General features: G+C 43.6%; 1 protein-coding gene across 4 annotated transcripts in view; it reads right to left on the bottom strand.

The window, feature by feature from the left end:
- rpap1 (RNA polymerase II associated protein 1) overlaps positions 1 to 17737 on the bottom strand; it is a 106178-nt gene that overhangs the window by 17442 nt on the left and 70999 nt on the right. For all 4 annotated transcript variants that reach the window (XM_052016063.1, XM_052016043.1, XM_052016035.1 and 1 more), the window contains 3 exons: positions 9439 to 9637; positions 6632 to 6741; positions 5633 to 5828 (listed from right to left, as the gene is read on the bottom strand). In XM_052016063.1, coding sequence (XP_051872023.1) covers positions 5633 to 5828; positions 6632 to 6741; positions 9439 to 9637 — 505 coding nt within the window. The remainder of the gene's footprint in view (positions 1 to 5632; positions 5829 to 6631; positions 6742 to 9438; positions 9638 to 17737) is intronic.

Here is a 17737-nt window from a genome sequence, read left to right as displayed (position 1 = left end):
TTGGTGTCAGGAATAAAAGGAGTCACTGCTCATCAGGGCACCACATAAGTATAGGGAGCTGATCATCCCATTGAGTCCAGCTCAATTATGTAATCACATAGAACTGAGAACAGTACAGGCCCTTCGGCCTACCATGTCAGTGCCAACCTAACTATTTCCATCTGCCTGCACACAGTCCACATCCTGCCATACCCTGCCTGTTCATGTGCCTGACTAAATTCCTTCTTAATCTTTATTATTTACCTGCTTCCACCACCTCTCCTGGAAGTGCCCTCCTGGTATCTCCCACTCTCTGTGTAAAAAAACTTGCCCTGCACATCTCCTTTAAACTTTCCCCCCTCACCTTAAAGCTATGCCTTTCAAGTATTTGACATCTCCACCCTGGGGAAAAAAAAACTCTATCTACCCTATCTATGCCTCTCATAATTTTATATACTACTATCAGGTCGCCCCCTCAGTCTCCAACACTCCAAAGCAGACAACACAAGTTTGTCCAACCTCTCACAGCTAAATTTTATCTTAATCCCAGATACCTAGTGTGTTTCCTAATCCTTGTACTAAAATCTAAGGTTCTGGCCTCTTACTCTGGATTCCTTGTTTGATTGTTGAGGATGGGAAAGAGAACATAAGGCCATTCGGTGAGATGGAGGCTAATCTGTGGGCAAACTCCAAATACTCATCTTTTCTCCATAACCCTTAATAACTTTGGTTAAGAAAAAGATGGAATAAACATGTTCATAGGTGGAAGAGAAAGAAAGTTGTCTACAAACGAATATCAATTACCGTATTGATCATGCTATTGCAGAGAAGGAGAAAGTCAAGTGTTGCCTCTTTATCTAAGTGCAATTTTAATAAGTAATACTTACTGATTAAGCATATTAAATTTAGAATCCAAACTTTGCTGAACAGTCAATAGATACGAAGAGTTGAAGGACAAATTATGAGAAAGCCAGTTGTGCAATGGTGTGATAACTCAGGGTCTGGTCAATACTCCACACTGGTGGGCCCTGATACATTAAACCTTCTTTAGCAGTCCTTTGGCTTGGCAGCTAAATACAGAGCACAGGATGGCTCAAGCCATGGTTTATTGTGATTGACACTTTGCCTTTATTAGTTAAGGCATTGAGTTCAAGAGTCAGGAAGTTATGTTGCAGTTTTATTTAACTCTGGTTAGGCCGCATCCAGAGCATTGCATTCAATTCCGGTAGGCCCATTTTAGGAAGGATGTAGAGGCTTTGGAGGGGGTGCAGAAGAGGTTTACCAGGATGCTGCCTGGATTAGAGGGTATGAGCTATAAGGAGAGGTTGGACAAACTAGGCTGTTTCCTCTGGAGTGGCGCAGGCTGAGGGGAGACCTGATAGAAGTGTATAGATTATGAAAGGCACAGACAGTAGACAGCTGGTATCTTTTTCCCAGGGTCGAAAGTCTGACACTAAAGGGCATGCATTTGAGGTGAGAAGTGGTACATTCAAAGGAGATGTGCAGGACAATTTACACAGAGAGTTGTGGGTGCCAGGAATGCGTGGCCAGGGGTGATAGTGAAGGCAAATATGATAGAGGCATTTAAGAGGCTTTTAGATAGGCACATGAATATGCAGAGAATGGAGGGACATGAACATTGTGTAGGCAGAAGGGATTAGTCTAGTTAAGCGTTTAATTAGTTCGGCACAACACTGTGGGCCGAAAGGACTGTTCCTGTGCTGTACTGTTTTAAGTTCTAAAGTGGGACCTCCCCCCCACTGGTAAATTGGCAGTCTTTACCATTCAATATTTTAGTAACTTGTTAACTCATCTCCAGATCAAAGGACAGAAACTCAAATAAAAACAGAAAATGCTGGAAACACTCAGCAGGTCCAGCAGCATCCGTGGAAAGAGAAGCAAAGTTAACGTTTCAGGTCAAAGACCCTTCCTCAGATCTGTCTTCAACCTTAACGTTAACTGTTTCTCTCTCCACAGATGCCTCCTGACCTGCTGAGTGCTACCAACATTTTCTGTCCTTGTCACTGATTTCCAGCACCTAGAGTTTGATTTAAATATGACTACTCATGTTGCTGGATAACATTGGCCTCACGTGTTATTAATCTTTGCGTTGTGATAATGATATTCAGCAAGGTAGATGTCACCATCTATTGCGGTCACTCCCTCTCTCCAATGTACACAGAACAACAAAGATACAGTCAGACCTTTATCTGTGATGACAGCAGGTACTGGAGCCACTACCGTAGGGCTACCAGGAGGCCTTGAAAACACCAACAATTTGCAGTTATATAGCACCTTGAAGGTATTAAAACATTCCTAAGGAAAGAGGAAGTTACAGGTCCTCCCGCAGTTACAAACCCCAATTTATGTACAGCCCGTACATATAAGCAAGTGTTTGGGAGACTGGTAGGATAGATTTGCCGGCTGCTGCATCTTCTGCCCTGTGGGAACTCGGTGTGCGAACGCAGTTCTGATTTGAGAACGGTCCAGGTCGTGAACAGTTCACGGGAACAGAACCCTGCCGTAACCTAGGGAGGACCTGTATCAAGGAAAGTTTGACATCAAACCCAACAAGGAGATATTCAGACAGCTTGAGCCGAGGAGATTTTAAAGTACACCTTGGTGGAAGAGTGAGAAAGATGAAGTAGTTCAGGCAGGAAATTCCAGAGCTTAAGACCGAGTAGCTGAAGACACAGCTGCCAGAGTGGAACTACGATTACGGAACGTGCAAGAGGTTGGAAGTGGAGAAGTACAGGGATTCTGAGTGAGGGCTGTATAGAGGCAGAGAAGGATGAGGCCACAGAAGGACTGAAAATAAGGACTAAGTGGAAAAAAACTCCATGGGGGAAAAAAAAACAAGAGAACATTACTAATTAGTTAGTTCTATCAAATGATGTCCTTCTATGCTGCATACATGGGAAGTCAAGCCTAGGTGAGATTTTCACAGTGAATGGTAGGGTCCCAGGGAGTGTTGTAGAACAAAGGGATCTAGGAGTACAGGTATATAGTTCCCTGAAAGTAGCATCACAGGTAGACTGGTGGTGAAGCTGGCACTTGGCATGCTGGCCTTCATCAGTCAGGGCAATGAATACAGGAGTTGGGACTTTACACTGCAGTTGCACAAGACATTGGTGAGGCTGCTCCTGGAGTATTTGTACAGTTTGGCTACTCTATTACGAGAAGGATGTCATTAAGCTGGAAAGAGTGCAAAGAAGATTTACGAGAATGTTGCCAGGACTCGAGGCCCTGAGTTATAGGGAAAGGTTGGGCAGGCTAGGACATTATTCCTTGGAGCGTAGGGGAATGAGGGGTGACCTTATAGAAGTTTATAAAATCATGAGGGGCATAAAGAGTGAATGCACACAGTCTTTTTCCCAGGAAAAAAGGAAAATAAAACTAGAGAGCATATGTTTAAGGTGAGAGGCGAAAGATTTAAAAGGGATCTGACGGGCAATTTCTTCACCCAGAGGGTGGTCTGTAAATGGAATGAGCTGCCAGAGGAAGTGATTGAGGCAGGTACAATAACAACGTTTAAAAGATACTTGGACAGGTACACGGATGGAAAAGGTTGAGGAATATGGGCAAAACGCAAACAAATAGGATTAGCTTAGATGGGTATCTAGGTCGGCGTGGACCACTTGAGCCAGAGAGCTTGTTTCTGTGCTGTATTATTCTATGACTCTATAATACTACAGTTTGGTGAGAATTTTAAAATCAGCTGAAGGGAGGCAATGTTGGTCAGCAAGCACAAAGCTGAAAGTATTTGGGGTGGTGCAAACCTCCAGCAGGGACTGTTGGATATCATTAAGAGTGAGCACCTTTAGCTCATAGATTCTTACAACATAGGAGGCAGCTATTCAGCCCATTGAGTTTATGCCAGCTTTCAGGGCATTCCCGTCAGTCCCATTCACCCCTCTCTCTCACATGGCCATCAACGTGCCCCTGATTCTCCTGCCTCTCATCTGCACTCGGGGAAATTTGCAGTGACCAATTACCATGAGACATGGGAGAAAACCCATGCAGTCAAGGGGAGAATGTGCAAACTTTTATCAACACCACCAAAAATTTCACAAGATGGTCTTCAATCCTGTATCTCATCCTTGCCTAGACCTGCTCTGGTGTGACATGACTGGAACTGAGAACAGCAAAGAAGATTTCAACCATGAAATTGTGACCCACTTTTGCCATTCGATGCATCCCGAGTTTCATAAATAAATAAAAAATTGCAACATGAGCTCCAGAGAGCAAAGTATTATTGGCCTGATGATCTGGTTGGATTTGAGACTTAGCCCATACAAAAAAAAACTATAGTGCAATACTGGCTTAATAGTTTAAAAGTAAGATGTTCATTACTTAGCACTGAGTTATGTGCCTTCTTTAAGACTCATTACATAAACCATGCTCCCTCCCCAAGAAGTCACCTTTGATTGTGCTAAAAGATACACGGTAGCATCGCGGTTAACGCAACGCTATTACAGCGCCAGCGACTCGGGTTCAATTCCGGCCACTGTCTGTAAGGAGTTTGTACGTTCTCCCTGTGTCTGCGTGGGTTTCCTCCGGGTGCTCCGGTTTCCTCCCACATTCCAAAGACGTATGAGCTAGGAAGTTGTAGGCATGCTATGTTGGTGCCGGAAGCATGGCGACACTTGTGGGCTGCCCCCAGAACACTATGCAAAAGATGCATTTCACTGTGTGTTTTGATGTACACGTGACTAATAAAGATATCTCCCTCTCTTACAAAATCAGTTGCAGGCAACTGACGTATTAAGTGCATCATAACCAATATCATCTTCACATATCGAAATGCAAAAGACTACAGATGCTGAAGATCTGAAAACAAAAGTGAAAGGCTGGAGATACTTAGATTGGGTAGCATCAGTAAGAGAGAAACAGTCAATATTTAGGTCGATGACAGCCCAACCCCCTGCCCCCAGCCCACCTTATGATAAATCATCAACCCGAAATGCCAACTCTTGTTTCCCTCATCACAAATGCTGCCCAACCTGCAGAGTACTTCCAGAACTTCTGTTTTTATCTCTCCCACAGGGTGCCGCAGTTTGTAGAGCTGCTGCCTCACAGCTCCAGCAACCTGGGTTCAATCCTGACCTCGGCACTGTCTTTGTGTGAAGTTGGCATGTTCTCCCTGTGACCGAGTGGGTTTCCCCCAGGTGCTCCAGTTTCCTTCCGCATCCCAAAGACATGCAGGTTGTAGTTAATTGTTCACTGTAAGTTGCCCCTAGTGTGTAGGTGAGTGGTAAAACCTAGCAGGAGTTGATGGGAATGTGGGGAGAGTTAAGTGGGATTGTGCAGAATTAGTGTAAATGGGTCAGCACAGACTCGGTGGGCTAAAGTGCCTTCTTCCATGCTGTATGACTCTATGACCCATTCCCTCCTCCCAACTGGGATCAGCAAGGGCAGCACATCCAAGGGTCAAACTTCTGGCTGACAAATTCCTCAATCACGAGAAGGGGCACAGGGTGAAGATGCAGAAACAGCTTGATCTCTAAAACCGAGGGGGAGGGCTGGAAGCTTCACATTACTCCACAAAAGAGACACCCACAAACTCATCCTGTCCATACTGCAAAGGACTTGAATAAATTCTTTCCTCCTGCTCTGAAGACAGTAACACTGAATTCATGCAAAAACGCCTTACCTTTTCTGCCAAGCCTTTGTGTAGATCACAAATGGTGTCCAGTAAATAAAGCAACGCAGTCATGAACGCAAAAGGGGATTTGGACGCCGTCAGGCTGAGAGGATGCATTTCTCCAATGCAGCCCAGTGACACAAGACTGCGGAGCGTCTCAGGACCTGGACAGCAGGACTTGGGGTTGCACAGGGCTGAGTAAGACCTGAGGAAAGATAACATCATGGAAAGAAATGGAAGAAGCTTGTGCACAAGTTTTGTTAGTGCAGGGAAGCCAATGCACATTAGCAACCACCAAAACATAAGAGGAAAATTAAGCTGAATCTGATGGTGAAGGTAAACCAAGACAGTTAGAGATTCAGCCTGAATCATAGCCATTGAGAAGCAATGCCTTCTATCCACCTACTTTGCCGCTAAGGTCTTGGAGTTGGATCATTACTTGCTGGTTCCTCCACTTTGACCTTACAGTCATGGGCAATCCTACCAAGAGTGCCAGACTCTGGACAACTCTGCATTCATTGCTGCAACACAAGCTGCTCTACCATGTAGAGGTTGCAATTCATAGAGAGATAACAACATATAATCACATTAGCCCTACACCAATCAGTTAGCAGACAGAGCTACTCAATAAAACCATACATTCATGATTGCCCTTGACTCTCAAAAACATCCTGGACACTCCTTAGGCTACAAAATTCAACCAGATGAAGGAGAGGATCTTAATTGAGATACCTGAACAGAGTTAACTTGGAGCCAGAATGCTGGACTAGCTTCAACAACTAGGAGAATCACTTCTTAAAGAAGACACCCTTTGAGGACAGCATTGTCCAATGCACACATTTAGCAGCTTTCTTTATAGTGGTCTGAAGCTGTTCTGTATAAAGTCATATTATTATTTTATTAAGATTTATGTAAAAATTTATATAAAGAATAATAAATATACCCATACTTGTCTCAAACTAAAAGTTTGTCACTAGCCATTAACAGTTCCAGTGAACAAAGGCTTACCTGAGATCCTCAAACATCTTCTCTAATGTAGGCTGATTAAGTAGCGGAAACAAGGATTCCATCCACAACTGCTCTAATTCTTCTAGGCACTCAACAGGTTTATATGAAGGCTGCAGCAAAATCAAGGGAAGTTAGTTTTAGAAGGACGTGGTCAGAAAAAATGGCCGCGTGGCAGAGCAACACACAAGGACAGACAAAACAAGTCAGTGGATAAAAGACCTAAACAAAGAAATATTCAGAAATGAAAGCAGAAAATGCTAGAAACACTCAGCAAGTCAGTCAACATCTGTCGAAAGAGAAAAAGAGTTAAGGTTTCAAGTCGAAGACCCTTCCTCAGAACTGGGAAAGAGAGAAAACAAGTTGGTTTTCAGTTGCAGGAGGAAGGATGGAAAGAACAACAGAGACTACCTTTGATAGGTGAAATCAGGGTTACTATGGGGACAAACCAAATCATCTGGTTGATAGATTAAAAAGGGCATTTGGAGAGAAAGAACACAAAGACATTCAGGACATCTTGGTGTGCAACTGTCTGGAGACTGCAGGATCCAACTAAACCATAGCCCTGGGATCCAGAATGTTATTTCATAACTTAACTCAGACAGTGCGAAGTGATGCATTTTGGAAAGTTAAACCAGACCAGGACATACACAATAAATGCCAGGGCCATAAGGGAGTGTTGTTGAATAGAGAGACCTTGGGCTACAAGTACATAGTTCCCTGAAAGTGGCAACATAGGTAGACAGGATGGTGAAGAGGGCGTATGGCGTGCTTGCCTTCATCAGATGTGGCACTGAGTATTGGATTTGAGATGTTAGGTTACATTTCTACAAAATGTTGGTTAGACTGTACCTGGAGTATTTTGTACAGTTGTAGTTGCCACACTATAGGAAGGATGTGATTAAGCTTGAGAGGGTGCGGAACAGATTCACAAGGATGTTGCTTGGACTGGAGGACTTGTACTATAAGGAAAGATTGGATAGGCTGGGACTCTTTTCCCTGAAGTGAAGGAAGCTGAAGGGGGACATTATAGAGGTTTATAAAATTATGAAGGTCACAGATAGGGTAGATAATCAGAATCCTTTTCCCGGGATAGGGGAGTCTAAAACTAGAGGGCATAGGTTTAAGGTGAGAGGGGAAAGATTTAAAGGGGAACTGAGGGTCAAGTTTTTCCCCCACACAGAAGATAGTGGGTATATGGACCGAGCTGCCAGAGGAGAGGTTGAGGCAGGTACAATTACAACATTTAAAAAAACATTTGGACAGGTACATGGATAGGAAAGGTTTAGAGGAATACGGGCCAGATGCAGGCAATGAGACTAGCTTACATCAGCATCTTAGTCAGGATAGACGAATTGGGCCAAAGGGCTTGTTTCTGCGCTGTACAACTCCATGAATGAATGAATTACAAATAACTCAATAAAATGAGGACCTGGAAATCAAATCATTCTGAAGCAAAAGAAAAAAGAAATCGAGCAGCTGGCTACTATAGGGCCATCTAGATTGATACCTAGGTAGATATCAATCATCAGTAAGCAAAGGAAGCACCAATTCAATAGACCAGGGTAGAGGAAGAATCTACTCCTTGTAGATTCAAGGTCTATTTTGAGGCCTTGAGCACACAATACAGGCAGTCATTCCCAAGAGTGCTGCAACAACGGATGTGCCATCCTTCGGATGACATTAAACCAAAGCCCTATATACCCCCTCAGATACACTTAAAGACAGCTTTGTAATTTTATAGAAGTATCATGGCCAACATTCATCACGTGACCTACAATTCCAAAAGCAGTTCTGGTCATTTATCTCATTGCTGTTTGCAGGACCTGATGGTGCACAAATTGACTGCGTAAAAAGGGCATTCGAAATGTAACTTTATTATTTGTTAACCATTACAGGATGTCCTGGGTCGTGGAAAGCTTGATATAAATGAATGTTATTCCTGGAAATAGATTTCCTTCTCAAAATCTTTCCTGACAATGGCTTGGTAGGCCCTTCAGAGAGGAAATATCAAACCAGGTTAGCATGGAACTAGAGTCGCATGGTGTCCTGGCTGACTACAGACAGCAAGTTTTCTAACCCAACGGACAGCTGTGAAGCAGGTCGGTTTTTACAACAATCCCACAACTACAGCGGCACTTTCACAGACACCAGCATTCCAAAACTTTTAGAAACAGGATTCAAGTTCTCCAACAGCCATGGTCAGATATGAATTCTTGATTATAGTTCCTGAGGGAATCACCAGTAATAAAGCCAGCAGATTAATGCATCCTACATGAAATTAATAGTGAAAAATCAGTGATGGGAATGGCTCAACACGTATGGCTATAATCAGGACAGGAAAAATAAAATCTGAAATAGTGTTACATGGGATAGATGCCATACAACGTGTGAAATTGTGGTGCAGCTAGTAGAGCTGTTGCTTCACAGCTCCAGTAATCCAGGTTCAATTCTGATCTCCAAGGTGGAGTGTGCATATTCTCCCTGAGACCCTCTGGGTTCCTCTGGGTGCTCAAGTTTCCTTCAACATCCCAAAGACATGCAGGTCACTTGGTTAATTGGCCACTGCAAATTGCCCTTAGTATGTAGGTGAGTGATAGAATCTGAGGAGAGTTAGTGGAAAGTTTGGGGGAAATAAAATGGGATCAGTCCAGGATTAATGTGATTAGACGCTTGATGTTTGGCGTGAACTCGGTGGGCTGAAGGGCCTGTTTCCACACTATAGCTCTAGCATGAAGGTCGTGACATTTAACAGGAATTAACAGTTGCACAAATGCACACAGACAAGGTGCAAGACATTAGTTGTGTACCTGTTGACTGAGTTTGCTGTAGTATGTCGCCAGGTAGATGATATACGTTGTAGTTAGCTGCCTCACTGTATTCCAGGTCGATGGACAGCTGACTTCCTTAAAGCATCTTTTGACACAGCCCTCCAGTAGTGGCTTGATACCTGCCACATGGCTCCAGTCTAACGGAAGAGGGGGAATGTGTTCCTCCTGGTCCCCAGCACTAAGGAGAGTGAACAGAAAAGTTACTGACTGCTCTGGTTTGTTAAGCAGAAAGTACATTTGAGAAAAAGGAGTTCTGCAGGTTACCCTACTTGATTAGCTGGCACCTACAAATTGACCACCCTAGTACAATTACGGCCAGGGCCAGAAAGAGGAAAGAAATGCAAACATACAGAAACGTGGAACATTTGGTCCATTGTACCTGAACCAACCATCCAATCAATCCCACTCCCCCGTTCTTCCCCAACAGCTCCATACTTTTTTCTTTGAGTGCAGATCCAGTGCCCTTTCTGAAAGTTATTACAGCAACTGCATCGATTCCAACTTGGTTGGCATGGATGAGTTAGGCTGAAGGGCCTATTTCCATGCTGTTTAACTTCATAACCCTATTACAGCCTGTGAATTCCAGATCATAACTTGTGCAAAAACAAAATTTATCCTCTTTTACCAGTTGTTAAATCTGTACATACTTTCCCATCCAATGGGATAAAGTTTCTCATTTACCTGATCAAACCCTTCATTTACACAGATCCTTGCATCTCCAGATCTCCCAGAGCACTTACAGTTAATGAAGTACTTCTGAAGCATAGTTATGATGAAGTGCAGGTAGTGCAGCAGCCAATCAGTGAGAACGCAAAAATAGGAGGGGATAGGCCACTCAGCCCCTCCCCTGCCATTCAGTTTTATCAGGACTGATCTGGCCCAGTCCTCATCTCCTCTTCTGTGCCAGTTCTCCATAGTTCCCAATTCCCTGATCTTTCAAAAGTGTATCTACCTCTTCTTTAAATAATTCCAATGATCTAGCCTCAACAACCCGAGGGCAGAGAATTCCAGAGATTCACCACCCTCTGCGAGAGGTGCACAGTATGCTCCCACCAACACAATGATAATAACCAGATAACACAAAAGCAAAATAGCAAGGTTGGAAATTTGAAACAAAAACAGAAAATGCTGGAAGTATTCAACACGTCAGGCAGTATCTGTGGAAAGGGAGTCAAAAACTAGAGGGCATAGGTTTAAGGTGAGAGGTGAAAGGTTTAAAAGGGATCTGAGGGGCAACTTCTTCACACAGACAGTGGTAGGTATATGAAATGAGCTGCCAGAGGAAGTGGTTGATGCAGGTACAATAACAACATTTAAAAGACCTTTGGACAGATACATTACGTGGATCGGAAAGTTTTAGAGGGATATGGGCCAAACACAGGCAAATGGGACGAGCTTAGATGGGTCTCTTGGTTGGCGTGGACCAGTCGGTCCGAAGGGCCTGCTTCCATGCTACATTACTCTATGACTGGGACTTGAACTTAGCACCTTCTGCATTGTGGACACAAGCGCAACTAAGTACAGCAGCCAGCATGAGTCTTTCAGTGGATTGTAAATTACAGCAAGCATCGCCTCATGACAATGTGCAGCTGTGGTAACCGTGGCAACAGTCTGGTCACAAGCTCCGAGAATACACGAGGGAATTGCTGCAGCGCAAGTCACCAAAGCCCAGTACTCTGTTTCACTGCTGATCTAATATGATTGATTAATATGCTCTTCTGCCATAACCAGCAATCCCATTACTGACATTTAATCAGTACCTCTGAGCCTCCTGTATTTCACTAGGATAAAATGGAGCCTCCATCACGATGGCAATCAGTTCTGAATGAAAGCTATCAAAAATACAAAGCATTAATTTATACTGTTTTGTGTGGGAAACAAAATCAGCCTTTGTTTTTGTGTATAACAGTCGCCTAGCAACAGTCACCAATTACAACTCAGCTGCCCCTCCTCCACCCTATATGCTAGTCTCCCAGCATCAGTCTGCAATCACTCTTAGCTGTCCAGGAGCATCACACTACACTGCAGATTGAAAATGGTACAAGATTAGGTACCAGTTCCAATCATGACACTGTTACAGCACGTTCGCATCACACTGCCAAAGTCACAGGGTGCTTTACTGGTAGAGGGAGATTCCAGCAACTTGCATCAGCAGAATTAAAGGGAATGAAAGAAAATATGTTAAAGGAGAGGCTTTCAGAAATTATGCAGAATTAACAGCATTCAGTCCAACATGTTTACGTTTTGGCTCTAAATGAGCTTCTTCTAACCTATTACTATTGACCCTACTGATAATGTATTTAATCAGCTTCCTCTAAAATGTCGTTCTCAGCAAGTTCCACATTCCACCAGTCACTGGGTAAAACCTATCTATACCAATCCCATTTGGCAGCACTTGGTCCATAGCCTACTATGCTTTGGCGGTTCAAGTATCAAGGTCTGGTACAGCAATTCGGATGTACAGGAACACAAGTAGTTGCAGAGAGTAGTGGACTCAGCCCAACACATTACCAGGTTCAAGAACAGCTACTTCTCTTCAACCATTCAGTTGCTGAACCAACCTGCACAACCCTAATCACTACCTCAGTATAACAACACTGTGACCACTCTGCACTGCAATGGACTTTGTTTCTTTTTGTTCCAATTGTGTTCTTTCTTGTGAAAATTGTGTATAATTTATGTTTAATTTATGCTTTTCTTGTGAAGGTTGTGTCTTGTAAATGTTGTGTATCTGATGCTTATGTGCCTGTGATGCTGCGGCAACTTTTTCATTGGACCTGTGTATACATATACTTGTGCATATGACAATAAATTCGACTTTGACCACCCTACCTGTGCTGCCACCTCCAGGGATCTTTGAACTTGTACACCAGAGTTCATTTGTTCCTCAATACCACCTAGAGCCCCACCGGACTAAACGTACTATATTTAAATGCACGTAGCATTAGGAATAAAGTAGATGACCTAGTGGCACAACTACAGGTTAATAAATACGACATTGTGGCAATCACTGAGTCATGGCTTCACGATGGATGTGATTGGGAACTGAATGTCCAGGGGGACACAGTGTATAGAAAGGATAGGTGGGTAGGCAGAGGGGGAAGTGTGGCCATGATGGTTAGTAGTGATATAAAATCAATAGAAAGGAAGGACATTGGGTCAGAGGAGGTGGAATCCTTATGGGTGGAGCTAAGAAATAGCAAGGGTAAAATGACAATAGTAGCAGTCATATATAGGCCCCCAAATAGCAGTCAGGAAGTGGACGATAAGTTGCAGTTTGAGATAGAAAAAGCATGCCAGAGTGACAACGTGAAGATAATTATGGGGGATTTTAACATGAAGGTGGACTGGGAAATCCAGCAAGGCGGTAGAACTCAGGAGAGTGAGTTTGTGGAATGTCTACAGGACGATTTTTGGAGCAACTTGTTGAGCCCACCAGGGGATCGGCTGTTTTGGATTGGGTGCTGTGTAATGAACCGGAGGTGATTAGGGAACTAAAGGTAAAAGAACCACTGGGAACTAGTGATCACAATATGATTGAGTTCAGTTTCAAGTTTGAGAAGGAGAAGCTGATAACTGGTGTATCGATATTTCAGTGGAGCAAAGGAAATTACAATAGTATGAGAGAAGAGTTGGCCCAAATTGATTGGAAGAGTAAGCTAGCTGGAGGGATGGTGGAGGAGAAATGGAAGGAATTTCTACAGGAAATAAGGAAAATGCAGGATAGATATATTCCAAGAAAAAAGGTTTTGAATGGAAAAAAGGCACAAATGTGGATAACGAGAGAGGTGAAGGCTAAAATAAAAGCAAAAGGGGCGGCGTACAAAGAAGCAAAAATTAGTGGGAAAACAGAAGACTGGGAAGCTTTTAAAAACCTGCAGAGAGAAACTAAGAAGGCCATTAGGAAAGAAAAGATGAATTATGAAAGGAAGTTGGCGGATAACACTCGAAAGGATACTAAGAGCTTATTTAAATATATAAGGAGTAAAAGAGAGACACGGGTTGATATAGGACCAATTGATAACGGTGCAGGAGATATTATAATGGACGATAGAGAGATGGCAGAGGAATTGAATGAATATTTTGCATCGGTCTTCACCGTGGAGGACATCAGCAATGTGCTGGTTAGTCAGGAGTCTCACGAAATGGAACTGAGTTCAGTTAAGATTACTAGAGAGAAGGTGCTAGGAAAACTAAATGGGCTAGAGACTGATAAGTCTCCCGGACTGGATGAGGTGCATCGCCGGGTTCTGAAGGAGGTGGCTTTAGAGATAGCGGAGGCATTGGTGATAACTTTCCAGGAATCGATAGATTCCGGCATGGTTCCGGAGGACTGGAGGGTTGCAAATGTAGTTCCGCTGTATAAGAAAGGAGGGAGGCAGCATAAAGGAAATTACAGACCTATTAGTCTGACGTCAGTGGTGGGAAAGTTATTGGAATCTATCCTCAAGGATGGGGTTACGGAATACCTAGAGGTGCAAGGTAAGATAGGTCCTAGCCAACATGGTTTTGTGAAGGGAAGATCCTGCCTGACCAACCTATTGGAGTTTTTTGAAGAAATCACAGGTAGGGTGGATAAGGGAGAGGCGGCAGATGTTGCATATTTAGACTTTCAAAAGGCCTTCGACAAGGTGCCACATAAGAGACTGATTAATAAGATGAGAGGTTATGGAATTACGGGTAGAATAACAGAATGGATGGAGCATTGGCTGGTTGGCAGGAAGCAAAGGGTAGAAATAAAAGGATCTTGTTCTGGTTGGCTACCGGTTACTAGTGGTGTTCCGCAGGGGTCGGTGTTGGGGCCGCACCTTTTTACCTTGTACATTAACGATTTGGATGATGGAATAAATGGTTTCATGGCTAAGTTTGTGGATGACACCAAGATAGGTGGAGGAGTAGGGGAGTATTAAGGAGATAGGAAGGTTGCAGAGAGACCGGAGACAGTTTAGGAGAATGGGCAAGGAAATGGCAGATGAGATTCAATGTTTGAGAATGTGCAGTTGTACACTTTGGAAAACAGAAATAGCGGGCAGATTATTATCTAGAAGGAGAGAAAATTCAAAGTATGGAACTACAAAGGGACTTGGAGGTACTCGTGCAGGATACCTTAAAGGTTAACCACCAGGTCGGATCGGTGGTAAAGAAAGCGAATGCTACGTTGGCATTCATTTTGAGAGGTACAGTGTATAAATGTAAGGAAGTGTTGATGAGGCTCTATGGGGCACTGGTGAGGCCTCATTTGGAATACTGTGCGCAGTTCTGGGCCCCACATCTTAGGAAGGATGTGCTGACATTGGAGAGGGTTCAGAGGAGATTTATGAGGACGATTCCAGGAATGAAAGGGCTTACGTATGATGAGCGTTTGTCGGCTCTTGGACTGTACTCACTGGAGTACAGAAGAATGAGAGGAGACCTCATCGCGACATTTAAAATGTTGATAGGAAAGGACAGAGTAGATGTGGCTCGGCTGTTTCCCTTGGTGGGTGAGTCCAGGACCAGAGGGCACAATCTTAGAATTAGAGGGTACAATTTCAAAACAGAGATGAGGAGAAATTTCTTTAGCCAGAGGGTGGTGAATTTGTGGAACTCCTTGCCACGTACAGCAGTGGAGGCCAGATCAGTGGGGGGGTTCAAGGAAGAGACAGATAGATATCTAAATAGTAGGGGTATCAAGGGATATGGGGATAAGGCCGGAAATTGGGATTAGAATAGGGTTTTTCTTTCCCTTTGCATCCCCCCCCCCCCATTTCTTTTTTTCCCTTTTCCTTGGAGCAGACTCGATGGGCCGAACGGCCTGCTTCTGCTCCCTTGTCTTGTGATCTTGTGATTTATGGTATATGTCCTACCCTTATCAGAGCTCCAAAATGCTTCACCTCCTACTGATCAGGATTAAACTCCATCTATTGATCTGGATGAGATTGTAGGTGGCATGATTAGGAAGTTTGTGGATGACACCAAAAATTGGTGGTGTGTTCACAGTAAAGAAGGTTGTCTAAGGTTACAACAGGAACTGGGGAAGTGGGCAAAGCAATGGCAGATGGAATTTAACTCAGACAAGTGTGAAGTGATGCATTTTGGGAAGGCCAGTTAAACCATAAACAGTGAATTGCAGGGCCCTGGGAAATGTTGTAGAATGGACATAGTTCCCTGAAAGTGGCAAGACAGGTAGACAAGGTGGTGAAGGTGGCGTATGGAATGCTTGCCTTCATCGGACATGGCAATGAACTCAAGAGTTGGGACGTCACGTTGCAGCTGTATAGCATGTTGGTGAGATTGCACCTGGAATATAGAGTACACTTCTGGTTGCCAAACCATAGGAAGGATGTGATTAAGTTGGAGCGGATCCATAAAAGATTCACAAAGATGCCAAGACTGAAGGGCTTGAGTTATAAGGAGACTGGATTACAACTTACAATGCCCAATTAACCTACCAACCCACACACTTTTGGGTCATAGGAGGAAACCCACAAGAATGTGCAAACTCCACATGAACAGCACCCAAGGTCAGGATCAAACCCAGGTCATGAGAGCTGTGAGGAGCTTCATCCTTGCCCACATAAATTTTCATCAGCCACAATTCTTAATACTCAAGCTCTCAGTGCCCCTTTCTAATTTTCTCCTCTCAACAACACTATTTACCTTAATAACAAAATATTTAATTAATCCTCAATTTCAATGTTTGCGGATGAGTTCCAGATTTCCATTGCGCTTTGTGTGATGAAGCGCTTACTCCCATCTTAAAGTTTGTATTTCATGGTTGCGCTCCCTTAAGAATGTAATTGGAGCAGATGCGCAGATCTCACTGAACACTAGCATCTATTAGTCTCACGCCATTTCAATAATCCCCAATTTTCCCAGTGAAGTGGATAATTTCACATTTCCACATTATACTCCATCTGCAGTCTTTATTCGCTACTTACTTGATTATATCCCTTTGTAGACTTTGCCATCTTATTCTAAACCTCCCCAAAAAAGAACAACGCTCCACCCCATCAAACTTTTATTCATCTCAATTTGGACACCCCTTAACCTTCTATAGCCAAGGGAAAGCAAGCCTAATCTATTGAAGCTTGTCCTCAGAAATTCATTCTTTCAGCTCTGGGATCACGCAGCAGCTCCTCAATGTTTCCAGGGTGTGTCACTCAAATCGGACTGCAACCCCAATCCAACCTCAATGAGCAGAGTTAAAAGCAATTTCCAACACTTCTGTTCTCCAGCCCTTTGGAGATAAAGACTAAACTGCCACTAGTCTTTTTCATTACTTTTCTGTTCCTCTTCTCCAGTTTGAGAGATTGCTATCCATGGCTTCAAAACTCTTTGCCCTTCTGACATTCTCAGCATTGGGAAAATAGCTTGATACAAGTTTCTCAAATGCAAAGTAGATGACTCCATTCTCACCCATATAAATCTTCATCAGCCACAATTCTGCATACTCACTCTCTCAGCACCCTTTATTAATTTTACTTTGCTCTCAACTGATTCACCTGTACTAGTGCTGTTGGCAAACTTGTATATATGGGTATACATGGTTCCCTCTTCCTTTTGATTGCTATCCATGGCAAACTCTAGAGGGCATAGCCTTAAGGTGGAGAAGTAAAGTTTAAGGGAGATTTATGAGTCAAGTTCCCCCCCCCTCCCCCACAGAGAGTAGTAGGTGCCTGGAACATGTTGCAAGGGGAGGTGGTGAGAGTAGATACAGTAGGAATGTTTAAGAAGCAGTTGGACAGGCACATCAACAGGCAGGGAATGGAGGGATATAGACCATGTGCAGGCAGATGGGATTAGTTTGGATTGGCATCATGGTCGGCACAGACATCATGGGTTGAAGGGCCTGAACTTGTTCTGTGTACACCGGGGGGAATAAAAAAGCATAAGGGTCATCAGTCCCATTCCTGATTTAAATGGGAGCTTCAGCTTCGACCATGTCCTATACCACTGTGCTCTTTTGGGGATGAAGTCCAGCTCATTCTGTTACAAAGGCAGTTAGGTTTCTTGTACCCCTCAAGGTTCTTACAGCTGAGACATTAAGCAGAGGATGGAGGAGGTGCAAATGGAATTGAACACTGTGCAATCATCAGCAGAAGTAAGGTCATTGATGAAGCTGCTGAAGATAGTTGGGACTAGGATACTGCTCCAAGGAGAATGGAAGAGATCCCGGGCAATTACTCAAAGAACTAGGGAATTCTTCCCTGTAGCGTGGCCAATATTTATTTCCTTACCCAATATTCAACCAACGGTTCTGATGCAAGGTCATGGACCTAAAACATCCCCTCCACAG

The sequence above is a fragment of the Pristis pectinata genome, chromosome 1 (genome assembly GCF_009764475.1).
Source record: "Pristis pectinata isolate sPriPec2 chromosome 1, sPriPec2.1.pri, whole genome shotgun sequence".
NCBI classification, from domain to species: Eukaryota; Metazoa; Chordata; class Chondrichthyes; order Rhinopristiformes; family Pristidae; genus Pristis; species Pristis pectinata.
Note: the sequence above shows the minus strand (reverse complement) of the source record. Positions and strands in the feature narration are given on the sequence as shown.